At 37.8% G+C, this 17026-nt stretch overlaps 1 protein-coding gene across 3 annotated transcripts in view; it reads left to right on the forward strand.

Annotated features, from left to right (window-relative positions):
- RALGAPA1 (Ral GTPase activating protein catalytic subunit alpha 1) overlaps positions 1–17026 on the forward strand; it is a 129548-nt gene that overhangs the window by 10500 nt on the left and 102022 nt on the right. For all 3 annotated transcript variants that reach the window (XM_057428635.1, XM_057428634.1, XM_057428636.1), the window contains exons 2-10: positions 870–980; positions 1486–1535; positions 3000–3057; positions 3609–3652; positions 6153–6330; positions 7966–8081; positions 8689–8827; positions 14128–14336; positions 14723–14962. In XM_057428635.1, the coding sequence (XP_057284618.1) occupies positions 870–980; positions 1486–1535; positions 3000–3057; positions 3609–3652; positions 6153–6330; positions 7966–8081; positions 8689–8827; positions 14128–14336; positions 14723–14962 (1145 nt within the window). The remainder of the gene's footprint in view (positions 1–869; positions 981–1485; positions 1536–2999; positions 3058–3608; positions 3653–6152; positions 6331–7965; positions 8082–8688; positions 8828–14127; positions 14337–14722; positions 14963–17026) is intronic.

Genomic DNA, 17026 nt, shown 5'->3' on the forward strand with positions numbered 1-17026 from the left:
GGTAATGACAGGACAAAATTCCCATTAAAATGTTTTTATTTTCTTTCATCTGAAGAGATAGAATTTATTGCACAAATTCAGTTTTCCTTAACTGTTTGGTTTGAATTCCAAAAACTTGTTTCTGATTATGCTGCCAGGTGTGATCTTAAAAAGAAATCGGGGTGAAATGCATTTGATAGAAAAGTTGCAAGGTCAAGGAATTTTTACTGTCATTCTTCTCCAAGCTGTAGCTGTTTTCTGAAGTTAAAGTATGCTTTTTGTGTTAATTGGGTATTGAGGGTAATAGTACAGGCCTAGCAATGCTCCTTTGAGTTTTTCCTGAGGTGACAAAGGCAGGACGCTTTGCCGCACAGCCAGTTAGTTGTATGTATGCAAGAGTCACACAGTAATTATGTGGTAAAATCCAAATCACTGTTCAGCTGGTTATGTAGACAAGCCTTTAGTTTGTCACCTGAAGAACCTAAGAATAGTGTATTGCCTTCCTAGTAATTACAATTGAGGGTAGTGATGGTCTTTCTGTTGGAGAGTTTGGCTAGCATCATTAGCTTTATTTCTATTAAATTAGCAGTTATCATCCATCTGTACAGTGCTAGTCCTGATGGAATCTTGGTTCATGACTGGGTTTTGCAAACAGTGACTGTGCAAGAAGATGCTGCTTCCTGTTTTAAAATTCACTAGACACTTACGGTATATCATCTTGAATTTCATTAGCTTCAGTTTAAAAAAACGAAAACTTTAAGAACTTCTTTACCAATAATATTTTTTTAAAATATCTTCAAATCTTCCTGCAAGATAATGCTATGCAGTGGCTGACTGAATACTTGAAAGAAATAAAAACAACTGTATGAACTGTATGTTCTGTTTTTCAGAGAATGCAGAATCAATTGATCTCAAACAGTTTTTCGACCTACATTTCTCACATATATATTATGTGTTCTTTGAAAACTTTGTGACTATTGAAGTTGGTCTTAAACAAAAAGGTAAGTATTTCAAGTAGAACATTTTTTGTCTTGATACTTGTGTTTTTGTTATGAAGCAAAACAGGGCGTTATAAATAAAGCTGTGTGTGTCCATGGTCACAAATGGCAACATTAGCCGTGCAGAAATACGTGTTAGCACCAACTCTGCAAATAAAGGTGGGTACCGTGGAGGTGAGCAGAGTGTGTTGATTTTCTGATGACTGGTTTTTCCTTTTTACAAAGTAAAGATTCTTAAGGTGTTACACTTAAGTTCTGCAGAAGTTTTGTTTCATAAGATGTTGTGTTACAATCTCTAACAGCCGTTGATGCTATAGTGGAAAATGGTACAAAACTGTAAGTGTTATAAACCATAACTATGAATTTTTTTTATTTGCAGAAGGAGTGCAAGGAATGCAAAATGGTGGTTGTAGAAATGCATGTTTTTGTTTTACATATCTAAAGATCTTTTTATGTTTTGGTAATTAAATTGTATCGTTATTGATTATTTTTTTTTTATTGCATCTAGGTCACAAGTCTCAAAGAGAAGAATTAGATTCTATTCTTTTTATTTTTGAGGTAAGATGACTTGATTCTTCCCGTATGAGGTTTTTTTGCTTTGAATGAAGTCCTATTAAATAGTAACAATACACCTATCCTACAGTTGCTTGAAATACACTTTACATTTAACTGCATTCCTTTTCCTTTTGCTTTGAATTGAATGTATATGCTTTGTGTGAGAAGAAAAAGAATTTGACTTTCAGTTTTGCAGGAAGATGTCTTAACTGGAAAAAAATGTTTTCTGCATCTGCACATAGTGCATTCCTTTTTGTTGGTGGTGTTTCCCATGTATTATATGCTTTGAAATTCTCACAAAGGCGATCCCTGATTAGTTGTGATCTTTTTGACCTTTTGAATGCATATTAGCACTGATTTTTCTCATTTTACTACTGCAGAATTAGTTTTATAGATCCCTTTTATTTTAAAAAGATTGATTATTTGAAAATAACGTTTCACAATAACCTTACCAAAAGCATATATTAAGATTAATTAGAAACTAATGATATTGAAACATTTCTGAACAAAGTCCATAATTTAGAAATAGCTTAGAATGTAAAATTTTTCTTTTCTTTTGATGGAAGCTTCTAGTTATAGAACAGGGATTGTGATTTTTAAAGAATATGTAGAATTGAAAGCTGATGAATGCTTAGCACATGGTTGAATACAAATTCAAAAATGAATTTGTATTCAACCATGTGCTAAGCATTCATCAGCTGAATCTGATGAGATTCAGCTGAATCTGAAGAGAGCTAGTTTATTTATTCACTAGTTCCTGCCTAAAGGGAAATTAGGTGACCTGTGCTTTGGAAGCAGTTCCACAGGTTGTTGGAGGACCACAGTCAGAAATTCATTTGGGAAGTCAGATTATTTGCAAATTGTTAATTCCTGTAGCATAAACACTGAAGTGCTACCTAATAGATTTTTAACTGATTCTGTCACTGACAGAGCTCTGTTTCTTACCCTCTGAAGATGATCATCATCCAGTCTAACTGGAGAGGTGTTAGATCTTTATAGCCCCGTGCTGGTTCTTCGTTCTTCTGCTGTAGCTCATTACCCCTCTGTTGAAAAGGCTGAAGCAAATGTCTGTGTGTGCTAGAGGCAAGTTGACAGCTGAGCATGCTAGCTTAAGCCTCTATAAAGACAGGACAACCTAATGCAACCTGTTGTGAACCAGAGCAGCTGAGGCAGATAGTCATTCCATTCCCTTTACTACAAACAGCAGTATCCATCAGAAAGGTAGTGGGGCCAGATAAAACTGCAGTAACATCAGAAGTCTTCAATGCAAGACTTGTCAGACAGTGCTTTGGACTTCTTAGCTTTAGGAATGAGTTATCTTGAAAGGGCAGTAATGCTTCCTAGGAAAGAAGCATGGAAATCTTCCAAGTTAACCACAGCTTCTGATCTGTGGCCTTTGTGAGAGTGCTCTTTGGTCTTCCAAGAGTGACATCTGCAACATAGATCCTTGGGTTCTGTTTTTTGTAGAAAATTTTGCAACTTCTTCCAGAAAGGATTCATCAGAGATGGCAATTCCATAGTATTGGTAAGTTTATTTCTTCCAGCCCCCCCCCCCCCCCCTTCTTTTTCCTCCTCTCTTTAAAAAAAAATCTTATTTTTTCATTAGTAGTTAGTGCTACTCATGTCCTTTACTTTTTAAGTGATAGAACAAGGATTATGGTCTTAACTCTTGCAAGCTAGGAGAACGGGGGGGGGGAGAACAAAACCATTTTTTTTTTTTCTTCTCCTACTAATAAATTGCAAAATTGGCATGTGGTTTGTATTTGTAAATGGGAAGTGCTGATGATATGCATATTAATGACTTGAGGATCGTTTACTTATAATGTACACATCCCCAAAAATTCTTAAAGAAAGATGCTATGGGTTACGAGGAGGCTATGAAAGGTGATCTTTTTTCTTCCTTCTGGCATTGAGAGAGTTGCCTGAGGATATCAAGTTCACCAAGATTAAATTGGAGATTGCCAAGGACTTGTTTAAAAGTTGCTATCAAGTCTGACCGAGAACTCTGACATGGTAATAAACAAAAAATACCAAACAAACAAATACATGTATTATTTTTCTTCCCCTTCTTTTTAGGGTTGATTTTAAAGAAGCTTCTTCACACTGGAAATTCATTAAAGGTATTGGAAAATGTTTTGTACTATCTTTGTGAAAGATACCTGCAAATAAAAATAAGAACATAAGGGTGAACATTTATGGTAAAAGCAAAGGAATGAGAACCAGATAATGACTTGTGTGTCATGAAAGAATGACTTCAGATTATTGGTAGGACTACTCACAGTAGTAATGTGTTTTACATAGAGTAGCTAAGTTAGGAATGTGTGCAAATGGTTTGAAGGATATTGTGTTAAAACAGAAGTAAGCCTTAGCCATTCATTGTTGGGGCAGGGAAACTGGTATTGGGGCTCAGGCTGTCTTGGCAGTGGAGGATTATCTACACCAGAGAGACCTCTTGGTGGGTAGTGTAATAACGGTTGACCATGATACAAAAGCCACCCAAGTGTAACATAAAGAATCATAGAATACTTAGGGTTGAAAAGGACCTTAAGATCATCCAGTTGCAACCCCACTGCCATGGGCAGGGACACCTCACACTAAACCATGTCACACAAGGCTCTGTCCAACCCAGACCTGAACACTGCCAGGGATGGAGCATTCACAACTTCCCTGGGCAGCCCATTCCAGTGCCTCACCACCTTTACAGTAAAGAACTTCTTCCTTATATCCAGTCTAAACTTCCCCTGTTTAAGTTTGAACCCATTACCCCTTGTCCTATCACTACAGTCCCTAATGAAGAGGGGCCTCCTCTTCAGGGACTCTCCAGCATCCCTATAGCTCCCTTTTAGATACTGGAAGGCTGCTATGAGGTCTCCACGCAGCCTTCCCTTCTCCAGGCTGAACAGCCCCAACTTTCTCAGCCTGTCTTCATACAGGAGGTGCTCCACCCCCCTGATCATCCTCGTGGCCCTCCTCTGGACTTGTTCCAGCAGTTCCATGTCCTTTTTATGTTGAGGACACCAGAACTGCACACAGTACTCCAAGTGAGGTCTCACGAGAGCAGAGTAGAGGGGCAGGATCACCTCCTTTGACCTGCTGGTCACGCTCCTTTTGATGCAGCCCAGGATACAGTTGTCTTTCTGGGCTGCGAGCACACACTGAAGCCAGCTCATGTGCATTTTGTCATTGACCAACACCCCCAAGTCCTTCTCCACAGGGCTGCTCTGAATCTCTTCTCTGCCCAGCCTATAGCTTGCCTGGGATTGCTCTGACCCAGGTGTAGGACCTTGCACCTGGCTTGGTTGGACTTCATGAGGTTGGCCTTTGCCCACCTCACAAGCATGTCAAGGTCCCTCTGGATGGCATTCCTTCCCTCCAGCGTATCAACTGAACCACACAGCTTGGTGTCATCGGCAAACTTGCTGAGGGCACACTCAATCCCACTGCCCATGTCAGCGACAAAGATGTTGAACAAGACTGGTCCCAACACCAATCCCTGAGGGACACCACTCGTTACTGGTCTCCAGCCAGACATTGAGCCATTGACCTCAACTCTTTGTGTGCGGCCATCCAGCCAGTTCTTTATCCACGGAATGGTCCATCCATCAAATTGATGTCTCTCCAATTTAGAGACAAGGATTTTGTGTGGGACAGTGTTGAATGCTTTGCACAAGTCCAGGTAGATGACATCAGATACTCTATCCCTGTCCATCAGTTCTGTAGCCCCCTCATAGAAGGCCACCAAACTGGTCAGGCAGGATTTCCCTTTAGTGAAGCCATGCTGGATGTCACCAAGCACCTTGTTGTTTTTCATGTGCCTTAGCATGCCTTCCAGGAGAATCTGCTCCAAGATCTTGCCAAGCACAGAGGTGAGACTGACTGGTCTGTAATTCCCTGGGTCATCCATTTTCCCCTTCTTGAAAATGGGGGTTATATTTCCCGTTTTCCAGTCATCGGGAACTTCACCTGACAGCCATGATTTTTGAAATATGATAGCCAGTGGCTTAGCAACTTCATTCACCAGCTCCTTCAGGACCCGTGGATGGATTTCGTCAGGTCCCATGGACTTGTGTACGTTCAGGTTCTTAAGATGGTCTCGAAGCAGATCCTCTCCTGCAGTGTGCCTACGGTCTTCATTCTCACAGTCCCTGCGTCTGCCTTCCAAGACTTGGGTGGTGTGGTCAGAGCCTTTGCCAGTGAAGACTGAGGCTAAAAAGTCATTAAGAACCTCAGCAGAAGGCATTCAGAAACAGTTTTGGTCCTGCAGCAAACAACCATGCCACTCCCCTGTAAGCATGCAGGCTTGGCTGGTGCTGAAATTCTCTAGTGTGAGAGCAAGGAGGGCACTGCTCTAGGACTTCATCACCTTGAAGAAGGAATGGAAGAGGGTGGAATGGGTACTTCTGCTGCAAAAAACTTCACTCTCTTACTAATTCACAAACGCATTTAGAAAATTTGTGACAGTCCTTGTATTTTCTGGAAAATTCACATGGCATCTTGCAGTCCTGTAGTCAAGCAAGTGACTATAGACTTGTGTTTGTTTTTTTTCTCTTTCCTCTTCCTGGAAATGCTTTTGTGTTTTCTGGGGCAAGTTAATTTACTCCTTTTTTTTTTTCTTTTAAGATACGTCGAGAGGGTGTGCGTCTCTTTCTTTTGTGGCTGCAAGCACTTCAGAATAACTGTAGTAGAGAACAGTTGTGGATGTTTTCTTGCTTGATTCCTGGATTTTCATCACCACAGTCTGAATATGGCCCCCGAACACTAGACAATCTCATTAACCCCCCACTTAATGTTCAAGAAAGTAAGTAATTTGGTTGTATTTCTCGGTTCTGTATGTAATTCTTAGCACAGAAAAGTCAAGTTGCAGTAACAGAGAACTGATGTATGTATGTACTTAGCAAGGTTATGTGGAGTTTTTAATGAGTTTCTTGTCAGTTTATCAGGTCTTCTTCCAAGGGTAACTTTGTCTTTTGTTGTTATTGTTGGGTTCTTTTTGAAGGTGGGTTGTTGGTTTGGTTTTTTTTCTTTGTGTTTTTTTTTTTGTATTGGGTTTTTGTTTATTTTTTTTTGTTTAAGTTATGGTATAGTAGCTTAACACATAGCATGTGTTTGAATTGGTTAATGAGCAATTTTATGTAATTTTCTTGAGGGCTACAAGCAGATGCTAGATCTACTGCAAACTTGCACAGGCAGATTTCGCTTGTATTGAGCTATGGCGCACTGCCTTTGACCATGCTCTAGGGAGCAAGCTATGCAAAGCAGTTTACCTGGTATGACCTTCAAGAAGTTGTTAGGGCTGTAAGTAAAGCCAAATGGTTGGTCTTCTGGCTGTGTCTGTGTATGACCAGGCAATTAAAGCTGTGATATTCTTGTGGTTGCTTGGAATCTTCCAAAAGAATTAGACCTTGTAAATTGCAAAACCTGAGGTCATAAAAGTCTGCATTAGTGGAAAGGCTTGAGCATTCTGAAATAAGCTTTTTATACTTTCTAGATCTTAAGGTTTTTTTTATTGTGAAGGTCATTCAATAGAGTGAGGATGATTTTTCTGTTAAGATGGTTCTTAGGACAGTTTTTCTTTTGACCATTCATTCTGGCAGTAAGTATCAGACACTGGTTACTTCGGGGAGTTTCTTGCCTCCTAAATCCATTTAGTCCTGCTAGTAGGATTTCAAACTCATTTATTAATGAGTTATGTGTGGGGTCCGAAGTGCAAACTGTGCATTCACATAAATGTGAATAAGAAGCTAACCACTTTTTCCTCTGAACATTAAGTGTTGTTACTTTTTTTCCATCTCCACCCAGTGTTTTAGAGATGGTACAAGCATTGCTTTTAGAAGCAAGCAGTGTCTCCTTGACTGATAATTCAGTTTATTGAAACCTAGCAGATGAATTCCATGTCAGGATAGCTCTGCAGATAAGTTTGCTACATAATTTAAGCCCTGTTCTGGAGTTATCTTGCATATATCTCTACTGAGGGAAAGGAGTGAGAGAAGAGTAAACTTTGAAGTAGCTTCACTGTAGAGGTGAAGGAAGGAGAGAGCTAGTAAAACTTAACACAAATGTAAGTGATCAGCTGCTGAATGAAGAAAAATCATGAGAGATGCAAATAAAAAATTGGCATTTGTGTAACACAAATGTTAGGCTATTGTTTGCATAATTCCAAAAGAAGTGGATTATGCCTTCTGGAAAAAATGCCTTGGCAGGTAGATTCCAAGGGTATATAGGGCTGTGGTTTTAGATAAGTAAAAATCACTTCTGTGGTGGTTTATTAGCTAAATTTTCATAATTTTCATTAATCTGTGGGTGGATTGTTTTTCCTGTAATTGTCTCTACTTACCCCAGTGCATTTCTACTTTCATAACTTGGTAGATTCTTATGCATGAGAACAAATGGTCTAAATGTTAGATTTATTCTTTTTTTTATTATTATTAAATAGCTCAAGTGACTATAGAGGAAATCACTCCACTTGTTCCTCCACAATCAGGAGATAAAGGACAAGAAGATTTAACAAGCTATTTCTTAGAAGCACTTTTGAAATACATAGTAATTCAGGTATGTTCTATAGCTTTTAAGCAAAGAAATATGAAATAACCAGTGCCTGTTTGTCTATTACAAGGCAACGTTTACTAGTAGCACTGCAAATCTGTATAAAAATGTTATAAACATTCCTATCCCTTGCCTGTCCTTTAAGTGTCCTTTGTAAAAAGTAAATCCTAGAATATCTTTCTTTATCTTCTGTGTGAAGGCTCATAGGTTTGTTTACCACACATTCTCGCATGAAATTGCAGCATGTAGAGAAAAGAATTGTCAGTCACTTCCAGCAGTGCTAATTTCAGCTCCCTTCCCTTTTTCATCTCCCTGTCCCTGCCCTTGTTGCCTTCAACAGTGAAAGTATAAACTGTGCTCAGTTGTGGGTTTTGTGGTGGTCAGGGATTTTGCTTTTCAAACTAAGGGGTAATTTCTGCCTGAAAGCAAGATGGCTTGGCAAGATGGCCATAAAAGCAGATGTATTTCTATTGGTTTTGGTATTTGATGTGTTCAAGTTCATTTTGAAGTAACATTTTAGAAAAGAACTATCGTTGTTTCATTGAAATTTCATAGCTAGTTTCTATTTCATCTTTCTTAAAGTGTTGTTTTTGTTTGTTTTTTTTTTTATAAGGTTAAGAGTTTAGAATGGAAGAACAAGGAAAACCAGGAAAAGGGATTTTCATTTTTATTCTCAAATTTTAAGAAATACTACTTACCTTCTATTTTCCCAAACATCTGTAAGGAGACCAGCTTGTACAACCCTATACTTGGTAAGTGTTAACACAGCTGATAAAGTCATTACATTTTCCCTATTAGGTTGTATAGCAAAGCATTTTTTTGCTTTGCCCATAAAGAACATTCTCCAAAAGTATTTCTAATGAAAGAAAATATGGTTCCTCTTCATGGTTTTCAGTCCTCTGTGGAGGCACCTGACCCTTTGTTCAGAGTCATGTCCTTGTAAAACAGTTCTTTAACGTGACCTCCATTGTCAATTTAAGTTGTACTCTGAGGAGAAACTACCGCTGCTGAGATAAAAGGTGTTAGTGTGCCATTCTTTGGGAGCTGTTGGTTTTATCTGTGTAGAGTCATAGTGTTTGGATCATATGGTGCTTGCTCATAGTTTGGCCAGGGCAAAGTTAGTTATGTTTTTTGTGTCAACTGTATTTTGTGAAGAGGAAAGGAAGTAGTGAGTAGAAAGAGGAAGTTAGGGTTTAACAGAATCTTTAAAGCTGATGGTGCTAGAATATACCTTTCCATATAGAGAGCAGAATTTTAGGTGTTTTCTAAGAGAACCTAGCTTTTAGCCCATTCTCAACTAGAACACTGCAAATCTTGATTTTTAGTAACTTAGGTTTGCAAGTACCCATGCACATGTTGGTTGGAAGATAATAGGGTTCAAGACCCTTGTTTGCAAAGTAGTACCACATACATAGGCTTTAAGCTGCCATTTCATTACTTGAATAATAGACACCTCACTGCACCTCTTACCTGTTTGTGTTATCTCAAGGGTTAGTAGTGATGTCCAGACACAATTTCATATTCTAAAACCAAGCTGTCATGGAAGTTTATTGAAAAGGTCTTAGATTCTGGCAGGCTGTACATGTATTTGGATGTGGCTTTCATCAGAGATGGATGTTTAAAAAACCCCGTTCTCCTGGGAAAGACAAGCAGTGGACTGTCTCATCTAGGGAGAAGAAACGATATAAATCTAGCCATAAGCAACAGGAGAACAAGAGTTGTGTGAAGTTGCTGAAGATGTTCAGTGATAAAATAAGTACAAGAGGGATGATAAGTGATGCTGAGATGCTGAGAGAGCAAACCTACTGCTGCTTGACATCTTTGAACAAGAAATGTGGAAATGATATTTTCTCTTCCTATGAAGATCTTGATTGAGTCTTCCATAGTTCATGGAGTCATCTCTCTTTTCTGTGAACTGTAAACAAGAAGCTTTCAAGGCCTTAGTAAAGAACAGGACAATGGGAAGCAAAAAGAAGAAATGGGTACAGATCTCCAAAACTATTATCAATAACTGTGCAAGGTCAGCAACAAAAATTTTGGGAAAAATACAGTAATGAAAACAACAAAGACACTGGTAAGTAGAACAGCCTTTTCTCCTCTAAGAAATTCTTCTCTGGCATGCATCTTCCCACCCTACTTGTGAACAATTCTGTGCCTGTTCTGAACAAAATTGACAGCATTTATGCAGAAAACAGAGCAAATTTGGGCACTGAGCCTGCTACTAAAACCAGCTTCTTGTGCTACTGGTGTAGTGTTAGGGGTTGTCATGAGGTACAAAGCAAAACAGTAGTTTTAGTAAGCAAGCATTGATACAGGGCTTTACTGCAGATAGTCTCTTGGATTGAGATTTTCTTTTCTTTCTGTGAAGCCAGATTTTTAGATAAGTATATTAGTTACAGTAACAAGCGCTAGTTTTTCCAATTATAAGACACTTGTATTGTGCTTCCTCCAAATTTTGGCTTGAGTATTACAGGCTTAGAAGAACCCATGAGATTAGTTTGGGGCTTTGTTTGTTTGTTTTGAATGTCTTTTAACATCTGTAAGACAGTCTTTAGAAACTGTTTAGTAAGAACTGCAGATCTGACCATAAGATTGCAAGGGCATTGTTTCTTTCATCATAATGATGTGCCTTTGTGCCATTTCCAAGATATTTAGATGGGCTGCTTCTTTTACTGAGAAACAAAGTGAGCAGTGCCACAGTTCTCTGCAGCACTTCATTCCTTCTGAACCCTTTATTACTTTACAAAGTAAGCATGGTCAAAACTACAAGTATCTACCTTTGTAACTTCTTGCTAGCCTTTTCATTTTCTACCCTGCTTATGTCTTCCACCTTACAGCTTCCTGTCTTTTTTGGCACCAGCTTACATCAAATTCCTAGAGGGGAGGGGTGGGGGATGAGGAAAGACCCAAAACAACAAAAAAAAAGGAAAAATTGAAAGTTAAGGGGAAGGGAGTATTTCCTCCTGTGCTACTTGAGTTAATCTAATGAGCTTATTTGCTTTTGTTTTGTGTCAGCATCCTCATTTGGAGCCTTGACAGCTACTTCCAAGATGGACAGGAATGTGAAAATACAAGAAATGACTGAAGGAGGATACATTTGAGAATCAGCTGCACCAAATAATGTAGTTGAGAGGAACTAGAGCAAGACGATGTTCTGCGAGAGTATCATGAAACTACAGAAGGAGACAGTGTGCTGCAAAGATGTATTAACTGCATGTCGACTGGATGTCTTGTCCTTTTGAAAATAGTGCCAGTATTGCAGGTTTCATGCCCTGATGAATGCTAATAGATACCAGAGGAAACTGATTTTTGCATCTTTAAATACTGCATTACCAGACATTTGCTTCCTTTTTTATACTGATTGTGCTGTTTTATATGCTTCTGTTTAAGATATATTAATTTTCTTACTAACTTGCTGCTTTCCACAGAATGCAAACAATGTACTGGTTTTTATTTGTAGTAAATAAAGTCTTTGTGAGTTTTTTTAAGTATTCTGTGGATTTATTACTTAGGTAGATGGTATGCAAGAGTCATGTAGTTTTTTCCTCTTAAAATAATGCTTCCATTAAAAATAGTGGATATAACTTTAAAGTCTGGTCTGGAAACATTCCTCAGTTTAGCAACACCATGATGAGTTTTTCACTACTTTTGTATGTGGCTGTTGAAATGACAATGAGATACACCAGCTTGGATATCCTCAATGCTAGTGGTGGATTTTGTATTGTTTATTTGTAATGTTAACAAGGAAACCTTTCCAGCAGTTTGGCAGGTAGGCAGTGTTCACTTCAAATGCCTAAAAAAGGCTATCGTAAGTCAGTTGCCTAGATAGTAGCTGAATATTTCTTTGCTGCTATCTAGATGTGTTTCTCCTGAAGTATGAGACCATAATGTGGCAGAAGTTATGCTGGATTTCCTAAAACAACTAAGCAACTCTCAACCTTGCATTAGTAAAATATAGTCAAGGAACAACTTTATATTTTTCAACATGACTACTTTGCATCTTCTTTGACTCCTACCATTAGTATCTTTTAACTACCTTCTGGCCTGTAAAACCATGGAATGTATCTCTTACTCAGATCTGGATAGGATCATCGTTTTCCATGCCTCCTTATTTCTATTTTCTGTTTGGTTGGTTTGGTTTGGCTGGTTGGTTGGTTTTTGGTTGTTTTGTTTGTTTGTTTGTTTTTTGTTTTGTTTGTTTGCTTGTTTTTGGGGGGGGAGAGAAAGTTGTTGTCACCAGATGAAAGTAATGGTACTGAAACACCACCAGCAGGGTGTGTTCTGACAGCATGTGTTAAAATTGGTTCTCAGACAGATTTTCATCTACTTCTTCTATCAGAGCAGATCTCATACTTGCCCTTCTAGAACTAGGAATAGACATGGCATGCTACTCGCAGAGAAATGTCATCCGCATCTGAAAGTACTTCAGACTGATGATTAGTATTGCAGAAATGACATTTTGCGGTGTCGAGTTGGCTGATACATGGCTGGATTGAACTGGGCTGTTGATATTTGTCTATGCAGCGATGTCCATTATGCACAATTTAAAAAAACAGTCCATATGTTTAAAAAAACCAGCACATATGAAATGCCCTGTCCCCCTGCCCTCTCTGCTCCATCTTTGTTATGGGTTTACTTTGCATGTAAATTCCAACCTTGTTGAGTTATTACTGTTACTTTTTCTGAAGCAGATTCAGGAATACTGATGACACTGTTGGCATCTTTGTCACTAGCACAGTAGAGAACTAGAACTAAACAGTCCTGAGCCATCATGTAGAATGCCTGATGAGAAGATAGAATTGTAGGCTATAGACCCCAAATAACCACAGTGCCTGCCAGTTGGCACACCACTGGGCATTGTTCATGATATTCGCTGCAAGCCCGTATACAGAAGTTATGACCACAGAATCATCTTTCAGCTAAGTCATAGGAAGATCAATGTGCCCTTGCTTTGGCAGTAAACTCCAGGAAAATTAGCTAGTGCAGATGTGGGACTAGATGAAGCTGCCAGACTCATGTGGTGGCTTTGGAGCAGAACGTCTTCTGTTCTATTCATCTTTCTAATCATCTATTCATCTCTGTTCATCTGTTTCATCTTTCTATTCATCTTTGCTGTTCTTTCATCTTTTTCTGCATCTTTCACCTGTTGAAGGGCCAGAAGAGACTGTGCTTATTGCATTTACTGTTAAAATACAGTTTGGAATTAAAGCTTTCCCATTATAGCCATAATTAGATGTTGGGATCTGTATCATTAATAACTGATGACCCTTATTGCTAATTATATTGCTTTATTGTGAATTGCTGCAGACCACCATAGAGATCTTTCTAGGGATGCATTATTAAATGCAGTGATCACTTGCCTCTGAACTGTATCTGCTTTTCCCAGTAGGTTTGATAGTAGGGGATATGACATACAGGACTCTTAAAAGGCTGTAAAATGGTATCACTCATGTACATTGTTACTTAGTAACTTAAACAACTATAAACACATCTTAAAAATGAAGACATTTGACTATCTTAATTCTGTATGAAGGCAGTTTTCTCCTGTAGGCCATATTCCAGTCCAATTAACAATTATTTTGGTACTTAGAACCCCTTTGTAGTTTTTTAGGTGCACGTGTGGAGTAGTGAGTTTGCTTTGTTAGTTTTATCTTTAAATTTTTGGTATAGCATGTAGCTTAAAATAAGCTGGAAACAAAAGAAATGTGTTCACTTGTTTTAAAGAAAAAAGTGCAAGCAAAGATGTAAGGCTATAGAAATCACTTTCTGATAAAAAATTAAAGGTTTTGCATAGCAACAACAAGTTTCTGTCTCTTGGACCAACAGTATTGTTTCCCTCCAGGAGACAGTTACAGCCTCATGAAGTCTTATAGTCTAGTCTTGAAATTTTCTCTGTGTCCGTTCTGGCACACCTTAGAATGAGTTGTGCAACAGTGAATAGAAAAAATAGTGCCTCTGAATGTTCACGTGTATTGGTTATGATTTTAGGATTTCTTTCTTGTGTAGAGCTTTCTTTCTGCAGCTGTTTTTAAGATGATGTGTTTCCTTACAGATATACCACAAATGAGACCAAAGCCACATTACGTAATGGTTAAGAAGGATGCTGAAACCAATGAGGCAGTGTACTGCACAAAAGAACCTTTTATTAAGGCTCGTGTTATTGTCATTCGATGGTTGGTGTCTTTCTGGCTTGAGCCAAAACCTCATACAGGACCTCATATTCCTGGAATGGAAGGTGAAAATGTGCCAAAGAATATTCAGGTAAAACCAAATATATAAAAAAGTTTGGGTTTGTTTTTTTGCCTTAATTATGATGTCAGCAGCATGCAGTCCTGAAAAATTAAAACAAAGGAATTTCTAAGCAAATTTTCTGCTTGTGAATTCACTTTAGTGAGACTCACTATGGGTTTTTTTAGTAGTTTTTTGTTTTTTGTTGTTTTTCAAGTTCTGCTATTTTAATCACATAGCTGTAAGAAGCTTTGAAATACATTGAATCCTCTTTTGGTTTTGTGTTTTTTTTTTTAATTTTTTTCTGAATCCTTTGTACTGTTTTAAATTATACTGTTGTATAACTTGTACAGTGCACTTTGTACAAGTTAATGGTTGCACTAAACATGAGCTATAGAATATTATTCTTTTTTTTCCAGAGAGCAGCTGCTAGCATGGCTTCACGGGAAGACAGCAAAAATGACAGTACTGATAAGCAGGATAGAAATGCAGAGCCAGAACAATCTCATTCTAATACAAGTACTTTAACAGAGAGAGAACCAAGTTCTTCCAGCCTCTGCAGTATTGATGAAGAGCATTTAACCGATATTGAAATTGTCCGAAAAGTCTTTTCTGCTAAAAGAAGCAATGTTAATTTTCTAACTGAGATTTTTCGACAGGTAAAGAACCATTTTTAAAATGCAGTAATCTTTATTATATTATAAATGATCGTTATGTCATTGTTTTTTTTTCAAGAGCATTTGCTAAGCAGAACGCTACAAAAATGTACAAGTTTTTTCTGTCATCTTGCCTTGAAGGTTTTAAGTATGGAAAACTTAAAATTCTGAAATGTTTTCTGTGTAGAATATCTACAGTTTCTGATTTTTCTACTTTTATTTCTTTAATAAGCAGTTTGACAACATTTAACTTGGACTTTATAGTTCCCCATAGACAGGAGTTTTCTATCTTTTCATACATCAGCCCCATAGCTATTAGAACTCTCAACCAAGCATATTAAAATAAACCTTCTGTGGGAGTCTGCAGCTGTTAAAGAGTTGTTTTGGGAGCAGCTGAATATCCTTTCCTTGATAGTTTTCATCAGAAGAGTGGGACACATAGCTTTAGAAGGTAACAGCTTCTGCTTCTGACTTTACTGTAACCAGAAATGTTAGCTGGGCGTACTCAAAATAGTGTTTCTCAACTGGAAACTATTAATCAAATTTAAACTGAGAACATATGCTAGAATACGTAGCCTTTATTTATGATGTGAAAATACGTAACTTTGAGTTAAATGTGTGAGAACAGATAGACTCTCTTTATGGCCCATTCTATAGATCAAAAGATGAAGAATTTTTTCCAAACAATAGTAAAGAAGAAAAGTATTACGTTTCGGTTGAAATGCATTGCACTAATTGCTTTAAACAGCAAAAACCTAAGTATTTTAAAATTCCGGTATATCTGGATGAAAGGGATTTTTTTGAATGAGGAAATGAATTTCAGTAGCTTATCCATTCAATGTATAGAAGAGTTTGGACACATTACTGAGGGAGGTAAGTTACCCGAGTTCAGCTACCACTCAAGGGTATACAGAGTCTGAGACATTGAATATAGAATCTAAATTTTTGATGGGCTGTTTAGAAACTTTCGTCCCCGAGCCCCATTCCCTCAGTGAAAGGGACAGCATTCTTCATTCTTTTCACAAGGCAGTCTGTGAGTTATGCAGGTTATCTGGATTTCATGTGAGGTTATGCAGTCTCATTTAAGTCATTGTTTAGCCTGAAGTTTTCAGTGTAAGTTCACTTCTTATGTGCCAGATATTTTTAATTTTTCTAAAACATTAGGCTAAGTTATTCCAGTTAGGAAAAGGTTTAAGTTGAACTGCATGGTGAGAAGATTGTCCATAAAAAAAAAAAAAGTTTTATGCATTTTAGACTCCAGGGTACAAAAATATATATGAGCTCACAGAAGACTGTTGGACTTGATGAGCTATAGTGTGTAACTGATGAATTTGTCAGTTGAATTCTGTAATACACAATAATTTTTAGTGCAATACTGGTATGAAATGCGTATTTCCAGAGAGAGAGCACCCTGCTTGTGTCAAATGAGCACTCCTAAAAGACGTGGGCAGTGAGTTTTCGACATTCACGTCATGGACTCCATAAAACTATGTGTTGGTGGAGCTTAATCTGTTCTTTTCTAAATACAATTAGGGCGTCTCAGTCTTTGGTAAATGTATTTTAAGTTAGTTAAAACCTGACTAATATCAAAAGTTTCTGATCTGTGACTAGTTGTTACCAGCACAGCAGATACAGAAAGCGTCCTGAAGAGGGCAGTGAGCAGCCATCACACTGACTCAAATGCACGATTGTTTGAAACGGGAGTTCTGAAGTCTTTTCAGGGAGGCATTTGTTTTAAGGATAGTGTTTTGCAAAACCTCATTTAACTAAAAATAAGATCGATGTCTACCAATAGTGTGTGTCACTTGAATTTTTTACTAATTTAAAATTAACTCCAATCTTCCAAATTGTCTGAATAGAAGATGTTGCAATAGAAACTTCTGCTCATTCATTTTGCATACTTCTGATGAATGTTTGATCATAATTTCAGCAGTCTAGGTGTTGGACTAGATATGCCTATATGGATTCTTATATCTCTTTCTCTGGCAGTGAAGTTTTTTAAGTACTTTCTTGACTTTTCTTTGTAGAACTTTATTTCATGTTTTCAGCTTACAGATAAAAAAAAAG

This window comes from Pezoporus wallicus, unplaced genomic scaffold (genome assembly GCF_028554395.1).
Source record: "Pezoporus wallicus isolate ANWC-B61680 ecotype Strahan unplaced genomic scaffold, APGP_CSIRO_Pwel_v1 contig_3486, whole genome shotgun sequence".
In the NCBI taxonomy this organism is placed as follows: Eukaryota; Metazoa; Chordata; class Aves; order Psittaciformes; family Psittacidae; genus Pezoporus; species Pezoporus wallicus.